Below are 20,160 nucleotides of genomic sequence, written 5' to 3'. Positions count from 1 at the left end.
ACTGAAACTATCTCTCTTTGGAGACAGGCTGCTCCCTTCTGTCATAATGAAACACTGGCAATTTCCACAGGTAACTGTTGTTTTCCTGAACTGTGTATGGACCATTATTTGCAATCAAATGTATTATAGTGAAGAGCTGGGTTCTGAGTAGGGTTGCCAACCTCCAGGTACTTAGTTAGCGAAACTTGACACCTCTGTGGGCAAAGCAGGTTGCTCTAAAGCGAAGTAAACACAGAATGGGAAAAGTGTGTATGTTACTATATCTCTTTGACAGAAATCAACATGCTGCACTTAACAAACTACGTACATTATGCACTCAATGTAAAATCAGAGAGTCCACATAATGATCCAAAAATGGTATCATGTAAAAGTCATCAGAACATAAAAACATAAGAAAAGCCCTGCAGGATCAGACCCAGGCCCATCAAGTCCACCAGTCTGTTCACACAGTGGCCATCCGGGTGCCTCTAGGAAGCCCCCAAACAAGATGGCTGCAGCAGCACCATCCTGCCTGTGTTCCACAGCACCTAATATAATGGGCATGCTCCTCTGATCCTGAGAGAATAGGTATGCATCATCACCAGTATTTATTTTAACTAGTAGCCATGAATACCCCTTTCCTCCATGAACATGCCCACTCCCTTCTTAAAGCCTTTCAAGTCACAGGGAACAGTTATTTCCATTAATTCTGTGTATTGTTACACATTGGTCATTAAGAGCAATGAAATGTACTTTGTAGCATGGGTTGGTTATGGATGATATTATTCTGTGGATGGGAGACAGAACGAGATCCCATTCACAAAATGAGAATGGCCCTGTCCTTTATAGCTCCTCCCAAGGGAAGGAGCACTGTCACAGTATCATAGCAAGAATCCCTCCCTGCATATGGTAGGGTGGAACATACCCTCATCCTACCACTTCACCGAGCAAATTTATTTATTTATTTATAATAATAATGAGAACCCAGCTCACTGGGGGTAAAGTGTAGACAACTGGGGAAGGCAACAGCAAACCACCCCGTAACCATAGTAAACCTAGTAAACATCGTGATGTGATGTCACCCCATGAGTTAGTAATGACCCGGTGCTTGACTAGAAAAATGCTGTGAGCATTCACTCTGCTCAGTGAAGTTTGAAGCCTTTGTCCAGCCTAATAATTTTAGTTTAAGGGTTAGGTGAGTACTCATGTGGTCAGTGAATAATGACTTATTCTTCAAGAAACTCTCTCACACGCATGCACAGAGCTAGGGCTGTTGATTCGGTTCAGGCCGAACCAAAAAACAGCCGAATTTCCTCTGATTCGGCTGTTTTTCGGTTCAGACGAACCAAACTCAAAAAAGGCGGAAACGGGGGAGCCGAATTTGCTGAATTTGGGGGTTCGGTGAATAAATTCGGCAGATTCGCCAGCCCGCGCCTTCACGGGGCTTCCATGAAGGTGCGGGGAGGGGGCCTTTTAAACAGGTCTGCGCCTCCCAGCTGGGAGGCGCAGATCTGTTTAAAGGGCCCCCTGCCAGCCCTGCCGGGAGTCCTGGCACGGCTGGGTGGGGGGTCTGGAAACCCTCTGCGCTGCCTGCGCAGACAGCGCAGATCTGTTTGAAGACCCGGCCAGGAGGCGCAGATCTGTTTGAAGACCCCCCCCCCCCGCGTGCCTCCAGGGAGCTTCCCTGGAGGCGCGCAGCGGGCCCTTTAAATAGATCTGTGCCTCCCAGCTGGGAGGCGCAGATCTGTTTGAAGACCCCCTCGCGCTCCTCCAGGGAAGCTCCCTGGAGGCGCGCGGGGGGTCTTCAAACCCCTCTGCACTCTCTGTGCAGAGAGCGCAGAGGAGCTTGACAGCCCCCCGCCTGCCTTCCCGGGAGTCCCGGGAGGGGGGGCAGGGGTCTTTAAACCCCTCTGCGCTGCCTGCGCAGACAGCGCAGAGGGGATTGTTTAAAGGCCCCCCCGCGCTCCTTCAGGGAATCCCCCTGAAGGCACGCGGGGTGCCGAATTTTCCCCGAACTCCGGATCCCCCCGAATTTCCGGGGATCCGAAGCAGGAGAGTTCGGACTTCGGCACGGCCCGAATAAAAACAGGCCGAATTTTGCCGAAGCCGAACTATACCAATTTTTTTTTAAACAGCCCTACACAGAGCCTTTCTCTGACAAAAGTAGCCCTTCTTCTGGCAAAGAGTTATTTCTATTGAAGGAAGTCTGCTTAAGCTGAAGGAAGAACGTCTGCAGCCTTAATTGAATAGGGAGGTAGGATACAAGCCAAAGCCTTTCAGAACTCACCAGTGGCCTCTCTACCTTGTCAAAGGCTTTCTCAAGATCATTGAAGTACAAACCAATGTTACACTAATCTTTTAGTTCAAGGGATAGGTGAGCACTCAGGTGGTCAGTGAATAGTCACATTCTTCATGAAGAGCTCTCTCTCTCACACACACACTCACACACACACAATAAATTAACAATGGTCCCAATGCTAATAATAATACTGTCATCAATTCAAATATGTCTTGTCATATTGCTCAGTGGCTTTATGAAAACAGCACAATTTCTCTTAAAAAAATGCTTCACAAAATTGGGTCACTCTTCCACCTAGTCCACCTTCATCCTATCACCACCCCCAGAGCCTTGAAGACTGCAATGACTAGACACAAAGGAGCTTGGGAAATGTAGTTGGAGGGAATTCCTGTTCAGAGATCCCTTGAGATTTCTCCATTGCTCTCTTCAGGTATGTGTAAAGGAAAGGATGTATCATGGGACATTCAGGGCACCAGGGTGGCAATTAGACTTAGAGACTAACTTAGATACCACCGTGTTATCAACAATGTTGTTGGAAGCATGATGGCATAGTATTTTGGACTCAGAAAATGATGCTTTCCTCCCTAATTTGTGGACAATTGGTTGGTTTGCAAAGCCAGGTCCCAGCGGGAGTTTGGACATCACTGTAACTCTATTGCCTTTGTGTATAACTAGACTGTATAGTTATAGATAGGGTTGCCAACCTCTAGAAATTAACTGGAGATCTCCTGCTGTTACAACTGATCTCCAGCCAATAGAGATCACTTCCCCTGGAGAAAATGGCCGCTTTGGCCATTGGACTCTATGGCATTAAAGTCCCTCCCCTCCCTAAACCCTGCCCTCCTCAGATTCTGCCCCCAAAATCTCCTACTGTTGGCAAAGAGGGACCTGGCAAGCCTAATAGTAGAAAAAAATTAACACTCGACTGTTGCATGGCATTATTTTGATTGCATTATATGGAGCACATGAAAATCATACCATTGTGATGGTCATAAAAAAGAACAGATAATTAATTTCATTTTATGTATTACAGTATGTATACTTCAAAGTGATCTGCTTAACATAGATTTAAAATGTTGTGTCCTTGTATTTCATTTCACAAAGAGAACATCCTTGACTTGGTCTCTAGCTTGCCAGGAAAATGACATGTTCTTCCATGACCCTCCATAACCAGACTGATTTTGGGGTGTCTGCTTGAACAATCCAAGAAACACTGATCAGGGAAAGGTATCCTGTTTGTCCAATGGCGAATACTTTAGTTACATCTCTGACAGGAACCTCAGGGATTTTTTTTAAAAAATCTTCTCTTCCTTTCCTTCTTTTTACATTTGAGTCCAGAAGCACCTTAAAAACCAACAATATTTCCAGGCTATGAGATTTTGAGAATCAAATGTGTGTTGTTAGATGAAGAGTTGGTTTTTATATGCCGACTTTCTCTACCACTTAAGGGAAAATCAAGCTGGTTTACAATTAGCTTCCCTTCCCCTTCTGCTTGCCACAACAGACACCCTGTGAGGTAGGTGGGGCTGAGAGGGTGTGACTGGCCCAAGGTCACCCAGCTGGCCTTATAGGTAGGAGTGGGTTGTGGGGAAATCTACCCGGTTCACCAGATTAGTGTCCGCCATTCGTGTGGAGGAGTGGGGAATCGAACCTGGTTCTCCAGATCAGAGTCCACCTGTCCTAATCACCGCTGTTAAACACTACACCACACTGGCTCTCAGAAGGGAACTTTGACTCTGGAAAGTTTATACCCTGGAAATATTGTTGGTCTTTAAGGTGCTATTGGTCTCAAATGTTGTTTTTCTATGTCAGACCAACATGGCTACCCACCTGAAACCATCCCTTTTACACCGTCACCTTTCTCTTCAAAAATATTGTCTTTCTTCTCCACAACCTAACTAGTGCATTCTTCACCTGATCATTCCTCAGGCAGTAAATCATGGGGTTAAGGAAGGGTGTTCCCGAAGTGTAGAAGACTGTTACCACCTTAATGACATTTGAATCAATTTTTCCATTTGGCATTACATATAACCCTGCTGCAGGGCCATAGAAAAGGGTCACCACCATTAGGTGAAATGATATGGTGGAGAAGGACTTCAACCGACTGCCTTGGTGAGAGTTTTTCATCAGTGTGACGATCACAGCACCGTAGGACAGAATAACAAACAACATATTGCCGACGATCACCACAACATCCATGAAAATCAGACTAATGAGGGGAGCATTTGGTAGTGGAGGGCAAGCCAAAGCCAGAATTGGCCCAGGATCGCACAAGAAATGGTCAATGATGTTGGGGCCACAGAACGACAACTTGGAGATCAATGTCACTGGGACAATGTATGTCACGAAGCCAAGGACCCAACAACCAGTTACCAGGGCAAAGCAGAAATTTGGGGACATTACTTGTGGATAGCGCAGTGAGTGGCAGATGGCCAAGTACCTATCCAAGGCCATGGAAGAGAGGAAGAAGCACTCAGTACTGCCGAGAGAAAAGAAGATGTAAAACTGGAGGAAACAGGAACTGAAGGAGATGATCTTGTGGGATGATGCCAGGTCAAAGAGCAACCGGGGCACAGTGGTGCTCACGTAACAGATCTCCAACCAGGAGAAGTTTCTCAGCAGGATGTACATGGGATGCCGGTACAAGTGGGTGTCGAGATGTACCAGCGCGATGATGGTTATGTTCTCAGCCATGGCGAGCAAGTAGAGAAGAGTGAAAAAGCCAAGGAGCAGGAGTCGTTGCTGCCGCCCGACGTCAAATCCCACCAAAATGAATTCCTGAACTGCGGTCCCATTGGCCAACTCCATCTGGAATTAGAGACAGAATTATCATTGCATACAATATATTGTTGTTTCTGGCTATCTGCATCCATAGAAAGACGAATGCTAAAGAGATATGCCATTTAGTTAGGGAGGGCCCAGTCCATGTTTCAGATCACGTTCAATTATTCATCAGAAGGTACTGTTCCTCTGAGTTCAGAAAGAGACCCAGCATGGTTTAGTGGTTAGGAGCGGTGGTTTGGAGGGGTGGACTCTGATCAGGAGAACCGGGTTTGATTCCCCACTCCTCCACATGAGCGGCAGAGACTAATTTGGTGAACTGGATTTATTTCCCCACTCCTACACATGAAGCCAGCTGGGTGACCTTGGCTAGTCACAGCTCTCTCAGCTCTCTCACCCACCTCACAGGGTGTCTGCTGTGGGGAGGGGAAGGGAAGGTGATAGTCAGCCAGTTTGATTCTTCCTTAAGTGGTAGAGAAAGTTGGCACATAAAAACCAACTCTTCTTCTTCTACTTATAAATTATGAAATGTAAACCTAATTGCAAAACATGCACTTTGAGTAACACCATCTTCTGTATAGGGTAGGAGTGGCATTACTGCTAGGAGATGGCCGCCAAAGATTTATGCTCCAAACCTCACTGGTAAAAAAAGTCAATGGTTATTTATTTTTATTATTATCTGCCAAATAATTGTCAAAGGCAATTCTGGTGAGCCTGCAGATGCTGCAGATTTTAGAAAGCATTTAATGACCGCCACAGTAACTGTGGTAGAGGAAAAGCAGGCTGAAGTGGTGCAGCGGGAGAAATGACCTCACACGTAAAGACACAGACATGAAGCTGCCTTATACCGATTCAGAACATTAGGTCCCTAAAGACCAGTATTGTCTACTCAAGAGTGGCAGTGGCTGTCAAGGGTCTCAAGTGGAGGTCTTTCGTATCATCTACCACCTGCTCCTATCAACTGGAGGTGCCGGGGATTGAACCTGGGACCTTCTGCATGCCAAGCAGATGCTCTACCGCTGAGCCTCGGCCCCACCCCAAAATCCATTAGAATGACAAGATGACCAGATCCCTTGTACTGAAATGCAGTCACTCAAGAGAGAGATTTAAAATGTGAAAACCCAGCCAACCACTACATTTCAGGAAACAATTCTCTCCTATGTAGTACCAGCAGTCTCGAATCAACTGATTTCTCAAAGAGGCATTTAGCTAGTAGCATTGCTAGTACTGCTATATATCTTGCACTTGCCAGTTAGAATGAAGCGAGGGGCTTAAACAGTACATACAGTAAACACTTATGTGGTCAAAACTGGAGGATCTGAAAAGCAGATCACGTCTGTATCATTTATATTTTCATAAATATCCATAACTTGTTGGAAGAAACTAATTGTGTGGAAGTCAGCATGAAATGGCTGGGGTGTTTAATGTAACTTGTGGCTGGATTAACACTAGGTGTAAAATGAGCACAGCATCTGAGTCCCCAACCTCAATAGCTCTGTGCAGCTTCTGAGTGAGGGGCAATTATTAAAGGGGGCTGGGTAGATGTGTGACTACCTGACCTACCTGTAACCCTGAACCTGTGGGAAAGAGGTTGTGGAGGGTGGCAGGAATGAACCGCATGAGTAAGAAAGAAGGAGAAGGAGGAGGAGAAGAAGAAGAAGAGTTGGTTTTTCTTTACCACTTAAGGAAGAATCAAACTACTTACAATTACCTTCCCTTCCCCTCCCCACAACAGGCACCCTGTGAGGTAGGTGGGGCTGAGAGAGCTCTAAGAGAACTGTGACTAGCCCAAGGTCACCCAGATGGCTTCCTGTGTAGGAGTGGGGAAACCAACCCAGTTCACCAGATTAGAGTCCACCGCTCATGTGGAGGAGTGGGGAATCAAACCCAGTTCGCCGGATCAGAGTCCACTGCTCCAAACCACCCCTCTAAACCACTACACCACGCTGGCATCACATGGCCAAAATACATGCACTGAAACCCAGGCACAAACAGAGAAGCAGAAATAAGGGTCACCATGGTGGTTTAATGAAAAACATGAACTCCTCATAGCACATGGGACCACTCCAGTGAATAAAGTTATGCAAGAAGGGATCAGACCCAATACTGCAAGACAGCAATGTGCGTAAGCAAGTGCCTCTAAGTTGCAACCGATTTATGGTGACCCCGGCAAGGGGCTTTCAAGACAACTGAGAAGCAGAGGTGGTTTGCCGTTGTCCTCCTCTGCAGAGCCTTCCCTGGTGGTCTCCCATCCAAGTACCGACCCAGCTTAACTTCCAAGAGCCAACAAGACTGGGCTATGCCACGTTGCAATCTCTCCAAAGATAGCAACAGTCATTCCTAAATCTAGTAAAGATTACTCTCCTACATGCTGTAATAAACCATTCTCACATGTTGGAGGTTTGTGGCCTCTTTTGGTCCATCAGAAGATGCACAAAATCAATAATTCTTTTTTTAAAAGATACATTATATACGTATCCTTTGCATTTCTGAGAGTGAAGGGTTCTGCAAGGGGAATGTTCAGTGTACTGAATGAGAGAGCCTCCTCAGGGGCAGGCACAGACCTCCGCACATATTTTTTAGAGACTCCAACTTCCAGTAACATAGACAATGATACAACAGTGTCCATACATCTTTGAATGAAACTGGAATTTTCAAAGTCTAGTCAGAGGAAAGCACTTTGACTTACGATTAAGTAAAAATTATGGATGCATCTGAGAATCCTGGAATATCTCACGATCCCTCCGTTTTACTAGCTGGAATCTCTCTTTCTAGCCACGGTTTTATTATAAACCCTTGTAATTTCCTTCAAGAAGCCCAAATGCTTTTTCCAGACTCTGTTGTCCATTCAAGTTCCTCCCTCAGCCTCCTTTGCCTTCTGTAATTGTTCCCATTACTGTACCTCAATGGCTATGAAAGTGCTGCTCCATCCAGTGGAAAGGTTGCCAGAAATCTTCTGTCCGAACTCTATCGTGTCTTCCCCGTAACCTTACTAAGGAGGCTAGCGGTAGCATTGGTGCTCCGTGTGATGGGCTAGCTATAAAGAACAAGGGATCATGAGTGGATATCAAAGTCTGAATGTTTCTGATAAACCTTTGGGTGCCCATGGGACCCTCTCCCTCAAGAACAGCATCACCCATCAGTAAGGAGTTCTCTACCAAAACTAGCTGCCTCCCTCTGCTGCGAGGAAACAAACACAACTTCCTCACACAATCATTTTCCTGAGTTTTCTCTCTGGATTATTTTGAGCAATCAGATATACTAATACAGTTGATTTGGTTTGTTGAAGAAGGGCTGAAGCATTTGGCACTTTTTGGTCTAGAAAAAATACATGTGTGTGGGAGGACATGATATATAGTTATGCACAGTGTGGGCATCTTCCCCCCCCTTTCCTGCTATACTAGGCTTAGGGTTGCCAGGTCCCTCTTTGCCACCGGTGGGAAATTTTGGGGGCAGAACCTGAGGAGGGCGGGGTTTGGAGAGGGGAGGGACTTCAATGCCATAGAGTCCAATTGCCAAAGTGGCCATTTTCTCCAGGGGAACTGATCTCTATTGGCTGGAGATCAGTTGTAATAGCAAGAGATCTCCAGCCATCACCTGGAGGTTGGCAACCCTAACTCGACTTGGGAATCATCCAGCCAAAGTGATGGGCAATTGGTGGAGGCTGGTCCAATCGGGCAAATGGGGCAGTGCCTTACCAACTCAGGCTGCCCCCACCCCCTCCCACCTGCTTCCTTATTGTCCTTAAAATTAGGGCTGGCAACCTCCAGGTACTAGTTGGAGATCCCTACGGTCTCTTTTCCCCAGGCACCCCCCCCACAAATCTCTAGGAATTTTCCAAGACAGGGTTGACAACCCTAGCTGAAGACGCTGGGGACTGAACCTGTAATACTTTGCATTCAAGGCAGATTCCAAACTGTGGTCCTCTCCCCATCACTTATATACTCCCTCCCCCAACAATCCTTTCCCAAAATCAGAAGACATATACAATCAGGACAAATAATATTTGGAGTTTACATTGCTTTATTTATTTTTATTTTATGTTATTTACAGTCCACCTTTCTCTCTGAGACTGAAGGTGGTTTACATCAGGTAAATCAGTACAATCGATGGCACGATCGATGTAATAAACAATGGCATAGGACTAGGCTTGCAGAAATCTGAAACAAGGCATAAGTATTCTACATGACATGTTAAACAATGCAAGAAATGGTAGAAATGGTACTGCACATGCAGAAATATAATTGTCAGAGTAAGATAATAACATAGCAGCAGATCATAAATATTAGCAGTATAGCCCACAGTCCTGTCCTCTCTATTGAAATGTCGCCCTGATGTCCCTATGGTTATTAAAGTGAGAAAAAAACAGTTCTGGGAGGATGCAAAGCAACTGTTAAGGTCCTTCCTGAGTGTATAGTTTTACCGTAGAGTTTCCAGCAATTCCTAGAAAGGCATGATGTCACTTCCAGTTCCCCCCCAGAAGTGAAGTCATGCTATTGCTCCTGGCTCTCCCCATGTCCCTGACCTTATCCTTTCTGTCTTTTTTTGTTTGCTGTTTTGCTTTTATTTCCTTCCATGTGTGTGTAAGTGCAGTCAAGTCGTTTCCGACTCATGGCGACCCTATGAATGAAAGTCCTCCAAAGTGTCCTATCCTTAACAGCCTTGCTCAGAATATTGTCGAAGGCTTTCACGGTCAGAGTTCATTGGTTCTTGTAGGTTATCCGGGCTGTGTAACCGTGGTCTTGGAATTTTCTTTCCTGACGTTTCGCCAGCAGCTGTGGCAGGCATCTTCAGAGTAGTAACACTGAAGGACAGTGTCTCTCAGTGTCAAGGGTGTAGGAAGAGTAATATATAGTCAGAAAGGGGTTGGGTTTGAGCTGAGTATTGTCCTGCAAAAGTAATGTGCTAATCATTGTCCTGTAAGTATCAAGATAATGTGCTAATGAGGATATGGTATGTTAATATGGAACCATTGTATCCTGAAGTGATCTGTTAATGTGTGTAATCCAAAGCTAATCTGCATGGCTATTGTTGAATGTTGTCTTTGTTAGTCTGGAGGTTTTCAGAACAGGAAGCCAAGCCTTATCCTCATTAGCACATTATCTTGATACTTACAGGACAATGATTAGCACATTACTTTTGCAGGACAATACTCAGCTCAAACCCAACCCCTTTCTGACTATATATTACTCTTCCTACATCCTTGACACTGAGAGACACTGTCCTTCAGTGTTACTACTCTGAAGATGCCTGCCACAGTTGCTGGCGAAACGTCAGGAAAGAAAATTCCAAGACCACGGTTACACAGCCCGGATAACCTACAAGAGCCTTGCTCAGATCTTGCAAATTGAGGGCTGTGGCTTCCTTTCTAGAGTCAATCCATCTCTTGTTGGGTCTTCCTCTTTTCCTGCTGCCTTCAATTTTTCCTAGCATGATTGTCTTTTCCAGTGACTCTTGTCTTCTCATAATATGTCCAAAGTACGACAGCCTCAGTTTAGTCATTTTAGCTTCTAGGGTTAGTTCAGGCTTGATTTGATCTAAAACCCACTGATTTGTTTTTTTGGCGGTCCAGGGTATCCATAACACTCTCCTCCAACACCACATTTCAAAGGAATTCCTTCTATACCCTCCCCCTATTATTCTGTTTCCTTTCTCCTCAACCAACTCACCTTTCTCCTCTGCAGCCTTCTCAGGGCCTCCTTCACCTGATCGTTCCTCAGGCAGTAGATCAAGGGGTTGAGAAAGGGTGTGATGGCAGAGTAGAAAAGGGTTACGGCCTTAGTGACCTCTGAATGTCTTTCCCCACCTGGAATTACATACATTGCTGCGACAGGGCCATAGAAAAGGGTCACCACCACTAAGTGAAAAAATATGGTAGAAAATGCCTTCATCCGGCTGCCTTGGCTAGAGGTTTTCAACAGGGTAAGGATCACAGCACTGTAGGACAGGACCACAAAGAAGAAATTGCCTAGAATGACCACTGTATCTGCAACAATTTGACAAATGAGGGGAATCTTTCCTACTGGAGGGCAGGCCAAGGACAAAATTGGCCCAGGATCACACAAAAAATGGTCAATGACGTTGGGGCCACAGAAAGATAACTTGGAGATCAAAACCACTGGCAAAATCTGCCACAGGAAACCAAGCACCCAGCAACTAGCCACCAGGGCATAGCAGAAATTTGGGGACATAATCTGTGGGTAGCGTAGTGGGTAGCAGATGGCCAAATACCTGTCCAAGGCCATGGCTGAAAGGTAAAAGTCTTCAGTGGAGCCCAAGGAGAACAAAAGATAGTACTGGAGGAAACAGTCTCCGAAGGAGATGATCCCCTGAGGGGACGCCAAGTCAAAGAGCATGCGGGGCACTGTGGTTGTCACGTAACACATCTCTAGCCAGGAGAAGTTGCCCAGCAGGATGTACATGGGAAGCTGGGACAAGTGGGGGTCCAGCAGTACCACCGTGATGATGGTGATGTTCTCAGCCAAAGTGAGGACGTAGAGGACGATGAAAAAGATGAGGAGCAGAATCCGCTTCTGCTGTAGGGCTTCAAATCCTAGCAAAACGAACTCCTGTACCCCAGTCTTGTTGGCTAACTCCATCTGGAATCTCCAGGATATGCCGTAAGCAAGATTCATCAACATCTGGTTTCACTGAAGGAGAAAAAGGCACAGACAAATCTTGCCTGGAGTACATAAGAACTTAAGAAAGACCCTGCTGGATCAGACCAAGGCCCATCAAGTCCAGCAGTCTGTTCACACAGTGGCCAACCAGGGGGCTCTAGGAAGCCCCACAAACAAGACGACTGCAGCAGCAGCATTATCCTGCCTGTGTTCCACAGCACCTCATATAATAGGCCTGCTCCTCTGATCCTGGAGATAATAGGTCTGCATCATGACTAGTATCCCTTTTTTACTAGTAGCCATGACTAGCCCTCTCCTCCGCGAACAAGTCCACTCCCCTCTTCAAGCCTTCCAAGTTGGCTGCCATCACCACACCCTGGGGCAGGGAGTTCATTTAAATGCTGGTCAGAGTGAATTCAGTACCTGCTTTTGGGGAGTGAAATCTGAGTTTGTGGCAGCTTGCACGAACACCGTTTCCTTCCCAGGTATAGGGACCCCAGTACCCCCTTTCCCCATAAATACCTTGGATATGGTTCCTTTGTCTGTACCTCACCAGATTCAAAGTCCTGCTCCATTCATAGGATGGCATACCACAAGCTATTTCTTGTATCTCTTTAGGGTGCGCTGTTGTGAGAATGGTGGGCTTGATGGGAAGAAAGCGCGTGTCTCTGTGTCAACCCAACCTGTAGTGCATGTGTTAGATATTTGGTGGCTCTGTCCCTCAAGGGCAATATCATTACTCACTGAAACAAGCTGTCACTGGAGAATAGCTGCTCCCTTCTGTCAAAATGAAACACAGGCAATTCCCACAGGTAATTGTTGTTTTCCTGAGCTGTGTATGGACCATTATCTTCAATCAAATGGATTATAGTACCGGTGTGGAGCTGGGTTCTGAGTAGCGTTGCCAACCTCCAGGTACTGTAACAACTCCAATGGTTATAAAAATGTGAGCTAAACATATATTGTGTGAGAAGTCTTGTATAAAACACAATGTGCCACAAAAAATACAACTACAAAAATATATACACACACAAAGTTAGTCACTCTCTAGGAGTATCAAGTATATGGAAAGTCTCTAGGCTATACAATTTTCCAAGGCATACAACTTGTTTTCTTTTCCAGATCTGGATCATAGCATATTTTTTAATCAGCTGAAGCTTTTCCAAAGAGAAGAAGGATGACCTCCAAAATGTCTTATCGTTGACAGCCTGGCTCGGCTCTTGCAAACTGAGGGCCGGGGCTTCCTTGATTGAGTCAACCCAGCTCATGTTTTTTGGCTTTGGTTTCTTCATTCTTTCCCCCTTTTTTACACTGTCACCATTCTCCTCAGCAATCTCTCCTTTTTCTTTAGCAGTCTGCCCAGTGCCTCTTTCACCTGATCATTCCTCAGACAGTAAATCATGGGGTTGAGAAAAGGCGTAACAGCAGTGTAGAAAAGTGTTACTGCCTTTTTGACCTCTGCCTGACTTTCTCCACCTGGAGTTAAGTACATCTCTGCCACAGACCCGTAGAAAAGTGTCACCACCACTAAGTGTAAAGATATGGTGGAGAAGGCCTTCCTACGATTGCCTTGGTTCGAGGCTTTCAGCAGGGTGGAAGTCACAACACTGTAGGACAGCACAACAAAGGAGACGTTTCCAATAACAACAGCATTCATAAAAATCTTGTACACATTGGGGGCAATTCCTAGTGGAGGGCAGGCCTGAGATAGAATCGGCACAGGATCACATAAAAAGTGGTCAATGATGTTGGGGCCGCAGAAGGACAACTTGGAGATCAAAACCACTGGGAGAAGGTGCCACAGGAAACCAATGGCCCAACAAGTGGCCACCAGGACATAGCAGAAGTCCTGGGACATGATTTTTGGGTATCTCAGAGGGTGGCAGATGGCCAAGTACCGATCCAAGGCCATGGCGGAGAGGAATAAGCATTCGGTGTTGCCGAGAGAAAAGAAGACATAGAACTGAAGGAAGCAGGAATGGAAGGAGATGGTCCCATGAGGGGACGCCAGGTCGAAGAGCATGCGGGGCACCGTGGCGCTCACGTAACACATCTCCAGCCAGGAGAAGTTGCTCAGCAGGATGTACATGGGGAGCCGGGCCAGGTGGGTGTCAACCACCACCAGGATGATGATGGTGAGGTTCTCAGCCATCGTCAACACGTAAAGAATGGTGAAGAAGACGAGGAGCAGGAATCGTTCCTTTCTCCCAACACCAAATCCCATCAAAATAAATTCCTCTACTCCGGTCCTGTTGGCCAACTCCATCTGAAATCAGAAACACCATCATTGACACCATAAGTATCATTTGTATGTCTCAGTATTTCTTTCCATTTATATATATATATATATATATATATATATATATATATATATATATATATATATATATATATATATATATATATATATTCCTCTTTTTGATTGTAAAGTACAATATGTGTGTGTGTTAAGTGCCGTCAAGTCACTTCCGACTCATGGCGACCCTATGAATCAATGTCTTCCAAAATGTCCTATCTTTGACAGCCTTGCTCAGAACTTGGAAATTGTTCCTAGCTTCTCTGAAGCAAGACCCTTTTAAATCCTCATGGCAAAAAATCTTAGATGAGAAACTGTCATTGTTGGGCTTCTTGCAGGATATGTTATTAGATCTTGGGAAAACTGAAGCTTTCACCAAAATTAAAAAGCGCATTAAAGTGCTTGATTATAACAGCATTACTTTCCGTGCTTGCCACGTTTGTCCATCCCAGTTCTTCAGAATACCACCACCATGTGGTTTGCCTGCTTATACATATTATTTGACAACTCCTCGTCTTTCTAGAGCCTTCTGTTTAGCTAGATTGAATGCTCACCCCTCTATGGTTATGCAGGGCAGAATTTTGAATATACCATATTCAGACCGGACCTGTCCTTGCTCTTCTGGCTCTATCAATTCACTAGCTCATGCCCGTTTGGAATGCCGCTTTTACGAGGAACTTCGATCACATTATATTTCCCCTCTTTTAACATACAAATCTAATGCCTCTGTGTCTGACATAATGCCTTTTCTACTAAGCGATAGGGATCCCAAGGCTACATTGTCAGTGTCAAGATTTGTTTCAGTCCTTATATCCCTCAAACACTAGATATATGCTGCTCAAGATCAATGGATCAAGGAGCTTCTAAGGGATAAAAGGAAAGGAAAGATCTTGCAAATTGAGGGCTGTGGCTTCCTTTATTGAGTCAATCCATCTCTTGTTGGGTCTTCCTCTTCTCCTGCTGCCTTCCACTTTTCCTAGCATGACTGTCTTTTCCAGTGACTCTTGTCTTCTCATGACGTGACCAAAATACGACAGCCTCAGTTTAGTCCTTTTAGCTTCTAGGGTCAGTTCAGGCTTGATTTGATCTACAACTCACTGATTTGTTTTTTTGCCAGTCCACAGTACAATATGCATCTGAGAAAATCCAGCCATATGCAGCTGGTACTTTCTAGCTCAAGTAGCGCTATCCCGTGACAGAGGCCAAGGAATCCAGGGTTCTGAGAGCCAGCATGGTGTAGTGGTTAAGGTGTCGGACTAGGATCTTGGAAACCCAGGTTTGAATCCCCACTCTGCCTTGGAAACTTGCTGGGTGACCTTGGGCCAGTCGCACACTCTCAGCCTCAACCCTGGCAAGTGTTTGGATGGGAGACCTCCAAGGGGGCAAACAATGGCAAACCACCTCTGAATGTCTCTTGCCTTGAAAACCCTACAGGATCACCATAAGTGTGAGATTAATTCATACCAAGAATGCAGCTGAGAATCACATACTCTTCTCATGATGCTATCTGTTGTGGTTTTAGAAGAAGACAAGTTGGTTTTTGTATGCCGATTTTCTCTACCTTTTAAAGAGAATCAAACCAGCTTACAATCTCCTTGCCTTCCCCTCTTGTCAACAGACACCACGTGAGGTAGGTGGGGCTGAGAGAGTTCGGAGAGAACTGTGACTAGCCAGGGTCACCCAACTGGCTTCATGTGTTGGAGCAGAGAAACAAACCCAGTTCATCAGATTAGAGTCCACTGCTCGTTTGTAGGAGTGGAGAAACAAACCCGGTTCATCAGATTAGAGCCCATCGCTCCTAGCCTCTGCCCCAAGTTGGCTCTCGATGTCTCTGGCCATGTTTTGCTAATGATCTATCCAATGTTAATGATCTATCCACATTGTCCGGAAGTAGCCTGTATGTTTTCTTTGAATCTGCCTGCCACTCAACTTCCCACCCCACTCGGCTTTGATTTCATAGTAATTCTTGTTTCAGTACCTCAGAAGCGTTCAGAGCACTGCTCCATCCATCCAGAAGTGCTGCGTCAAGAGGTGACAGACGCCTGAAATTGTTTTGTGGGTCTCCGAGCAGTGCGTGGCTGCGGCATTTGTGGTCTGTGTGTTGGGCTCGATGGGCAAGTGTGTCAACCGAAGCTTGGGCATGAGTGTCAAGTATTTGGTGTCTCTTCCCAGTGGGTCTCTCAAGAACGATATAATTACCGATCAAAGCAGCATTTCTCTGGAGACCAGTTGACTCCCTCTGCAATTACACAGGTAATGGCTGTTTTCCTGAGTTGTGTGTTGCTGCACAGGAACCCCATTATGAGAAATCAAATGGACTTCTTACAATGATTAGTTATAGGTGTGGATGGCTTATTGGATCGAAGAGGATTCCTCTCACGAAACATGGCCACCTTACCATGCAGATGTTCCGCTCAAGGAATTGACTCAGGATGACAAGAGCCATAACACCTGTGTTAGCCAAATTGCTCTTTAACTTGGGGAATTAGCAAGCAAGATGGCAAATTACAATATTTATTTTTATAACGGTATCGCAACCTTTGTCTACCAGAGCCCGTAACTGTGACCTTTAAATAAAGACAGAAGCAATAGATTTCCAATTAAAAGTGTTTATGTCTTGTTCATTCAATTCAGTGTTGAATACACACATACACATAGATCTAAGAAATAAGAGAGAGGAGTACAGAGACATTTGCCGTTAGGCAGGTGGGAAAATATTTATGGAGATAAACGATACCTTCCTGTAGTCCAGAGTTCCATAGGATCAAGATGAATAAATAGGGGGGGCATGGGGAATAAATAGGGGGCAGGGGTAGCCCCTGCATACTCTAGCATGGCTGCTCACTCCGGCAGAGTGGCAGGCTGTATGAAATGGGAAGCCCTAAGGTTAAAGTTATGGGTGTGGGCTACCCCAGTTATACTGTTTCTCTGGGGGCAGGATGATTGGATTAACCCTGCTAGGTTCCCGGGTGACAAAAGGATGACAAAAGACCTTAATGGTCTGCTACCTGGGTGGGGTGAGGAGAATTTGGAAATCTATTCTGATTCCAATGGCTTGTGCAACCCCAGGAGAAGTCAGGAGTCTCACTGATTGGCTTAATGGCTTGAAAGAAAAGGTGCGATCGCTGCTAATGTCTGGAGATGGTTGCTGAAGAGCGAGTCATTGTTATCTCAATGTCTGCTGAATGGCTTTGCTGAACTAGTCCGATGTTGCAAGGGTGTGTGTGTTGGTGCAGGCTACATGCCTGGACGTATTCCCTGCAATATGGCTTTCACTGGAGCAGGATACACAGGAACATGGGTGCCCTCTGGTTCGCTGGAGGGACTACTTTGGCTGCTGCTCTTTGACTGCCGGTTTCGCGGGATGAAGAGGAGTCCTTTCCGTGGCAGCACAGGCTTGCCGCTTGGTCTGCAGAGGCTGCTGCACACATCTGCTGGGGTTGCCATGACCAGTCCAGGAGATTGGCAACCCGTATGCTTAAACCTGCAGACAGAAAACGAGTATGTTAGGTAGAAAGCTTGGCTACACAGGCCTTTTATGCATGGGTGTTTCCCTCGCCGTCACCCCTCCAGCGACTTCGGGTCTTTATGTTGATTATGCATGCTGTTTCCGACCGCCAGAGATCGCCTCGCTCTCCCCCTGTGTTTCCCCGTGTATCCCCTGCACTTTCAGAGGCCACTTTTATCTCGAATTTGAAGAGGTGGGGAAACGCAGGGGGAGAGCGAGGTGACCTCTGATGGTCAGAAGCGGCATGCATAATCCAAGCAAAGACCTGGCGCCATCGGAGGGGTGAAGGCGAGGGAAACAGCCATGTATAAAAGGCCAAACTTGTTTTTATCATGACCTGCTTTGTGGTGGAGGGAATCAATTTAACTGAAGAAAACTCATGAGCCCCGAGAAGAGCGATAATTCCTGAGGGGCTGCTGCGTTAGTCTAATGTGGACTTCCAAGTATAGAGAATTACTTTAGCACCACGAAGGACACATTGCAAGAATCTAACCTGGAGATGCTTGTGTCTGCATCAGGAAGTGTAGCACTATCCAGAGTTTGCTGATGGTGGTACATGGTGGTACATGCCAATCTGGAACTGGCTACCGTACTCCTATATTTGTAATGTGTGTGCATGCTTTATATATGATTTAAATAGACCACTGAGGAAGGCCATATATGCCGAAACACGTTGGGCTTGTGGTGACAGACATCAACCTTAAGAAATGCCATTGTGGTGTTTTAATGGTTTTGAAATCATTTTAATTCTTATATAGCGCTTCTAATAAATTATATATTTTCATTATTTACCCCCCCATCTCTAGGGTTGCCAGGTCCCTCTTTTCCACCAGCAGGAGGTTTTGGGGGGTGGAGATTGAAGAGGGTGGGGTTGGGAAGGGGAGGGACTTCAATGCCATAGAGTCCAATTGCCAAAGTGGCCATTTTCTCCTGGTGAACAGATCTCTATTGGATGGAGAACAGTTGTAATACCAGGAGATCGCCAGCTAGTACCTGGAGGTTGGCAACCCTACCCATCTCCCCTGGCGACCCTACCCTCACGAGACTATGCTGCTTTCATACATCACTGGATGTTCTCTCCTGTGTGGCTCTTTCTGTGTGAAACAGAAACTCCAGTTGCAAACGGTTGCTAGAGTGCATTGAGAATGCGTCTTCCAACATGTGGGAAAGCAGCTTTAATTCTTCTGTCATGCAGCGGTGTATTCCGATGTTACCTTTTTTTTCTTTCCTCTGCTCTTCTTTTTACTTCGCCGCCTTTCTCCTGAGTAATCCCTTCCCCCCTCCCTCAAGAAACTTGCCCTGTCCCTCTTTCACCAGATCCTGCCGAGTCAGATAGTAAGTCGGGAAGGCAGGAAAAAAGCATGGCAAAAGTTTAAAGCAATGTTACATTCTTTGTGGTCTAAGATTGGACAGTGTGGATTTATTTCTTTTACTCTACTTGAAATATTTTAAAATCAAATTGCTCAAGGAGGTTAACAACAGTACAAGTCAGTCAAAATGAAATGCATTATAACCATTCATTAAAAAAAAAAATCTCTGAAGAACTATCCAAATGACTGAAAAAGCACAGCAAATTCTCAGGCAGCTGAAACACAGAAGAGCAATAAAAGCAAGTTGGTGGAGAAAGGGTTTTCCCCCTCATCTACTGTGAATATTGGTTTCATTTTTTCTAAATGATATTTTCATGTTCTCATTTGGTTCAGTTTTGTTTTCTCCTTTCCTATTTTTATTCGGCCCCTTTTCTCGTCTGAAGTCTCTTCCACAACCGGCTTGCTGCCTCCTTCACCTGATCGTTCCTCAGAGTGTAGATCAGAGGGTTGAGAAAGGGTGTCACGGCAGTGTAGAAAAGTGTTACTGCCTTCGTGACCTCCGATTGATTTTCTCCGCTTGGAACTAAGTATATGGCCGCAATAGACCCATAATAAAGTGTTACGACCACCAGGTGAAAAGATATGGTGGAGAATGCCTTCCTACGTCCACCTCGATAAGAGCTTTTCGTCAGGGTGAGAACCACAATGCTATAGGATAGCACCGCAAATGTGACGTTGACTAAACCGGAAGCATTCATAAAAAACTGGCAGACACTAGGGGCAATTCCAAGTGGCGGGCAGGCCAAGGAAAAAATTGGCCCAGGATCACACAGAAAGTGGTCAATGATGTTGGGGCCGCAGAAGGACAACTTGGAGATCAAGATCATTGGGAAAATGTACCACAGGAAACCAAGGAGCCAACAAACGGCTACCAGAGCATAGCAGAAATCTTTGGACATAATCTGTGGATATCGTAGAGGGTGGCAGATGGCCAAGTACCGATCCAAGGCCATGGCAGAGAGGAAGAAGCTTTCAGTAGTGCCCAGTGAGAAGAAGACATAGAACTGAAGGAAGCAGGAATGGAAGGAGATGATCCCATGATGGGACGGCAGGTCAAACAACATACGGGGCACAGTGGCCGTCACGTAACACATCTCTAGCCAGGAGAAGTTGCTCAGCAGGATGTACATGGGAAGCTGGGACAAGTGGGCATCTAGAACCACCAGTATGATGATGGCGAGGTTCTCAGCCATACTGAGGATGTACAGAATAATGAAAAATATGAGAAGCAGAAACCGTTCGTGTTGCCCGACTCCAAATCCCAGCAAAATGAATTCCTGCACTCCGGTCCCATTGGCCAACACCAT

General features: G+C 45.7%; 4 protein-coding genes across 4 annotated transcripts; all 4 read right to left on the bottom strand.

Moving 5' to 3' along the window:
• Positions 1-4,123: 4,123 nt before the first annotated feature.
• LOC130490357 (olfactory receptor 11G2-like) lies at positions 4,124-5,086 on the bottom strand. The gene has a single exon (XM_056864184.1). The coding sequence runs from the start codon at positions 5,084-5,086 to the stop codon at positions 4,124-4,126; it is 963 nt and encodes a 320-aa protein (XP_056720162.1).
• A 2,974-nt stretch (positions 5,087-8,060) lies between these two features.
• LOC130490356 (olfactory receptor 11G2-like) lies at positions 8,061-11,658 on the bottom strand. Its single transcript, XM_056864183.1, has 2 exons — positions 10,729-11,658; positions 8,061-8,096 (listed from the first exon to the last, which is right to left on the bottom strand). The coding sequence occupies exons 1-2, from the start codon at positions 11,656-11,658 to the stop codon at positions 8,061-8,063; spliced, it is 966 nt and encodes a 321-aa protein (XP_056720161.1).
• A 1,327-nt stretch (positions 11,659-12,985) lies between these two features.
• On the bottom strand, positions 12,986-13,945 carry LOC130490355 (olfactory receptor 11G2-like). Its single transcript, XM_056864182.1, has one exon. The coding sequence runs from the start codon at positions 13,943-13,945 to the stop codon at positions 12,986-12,988; it is 960 nt and encodes a 319-aa protein (XP_056720160.1).
• A 5,264-nt stretch (positions 13,946-19,209) lies between these two features.
• LOC130490354 (olfactory receptor 11G2-like) lies at positions 19,210-20,160 on the bottom strand. Its single transcript, XM_056864181.1, has one exon. The coding sequence runs from the start codon at positions 20,158-20,160 to the stop codon at positions 19,210-19,212; it is 951 nt and encodes a 316-aa protein (XP_056720159.1).

Source organism: Euleptes europaea, chromosome 18 (genome assembly GCF_029931775.1).
Source record: "Euleptes europaea isolate rEulEur1 chromosome 18, rEulEur1.hap1, whole genome shotgun sequence".
Taxonomy (NCBI): domain Eukaryota; kingdom Metazoa; phylum Chordata; class Lepidosauria; order Squamata; family Sphaerodactylidae; genus Euleptes; species Euleptes europaea.
The sequence above is the reverse complement of the archived record's forward strand: the minus strand, read 5'-3'. Positions and strand labels throughout refer to the sequence as shown.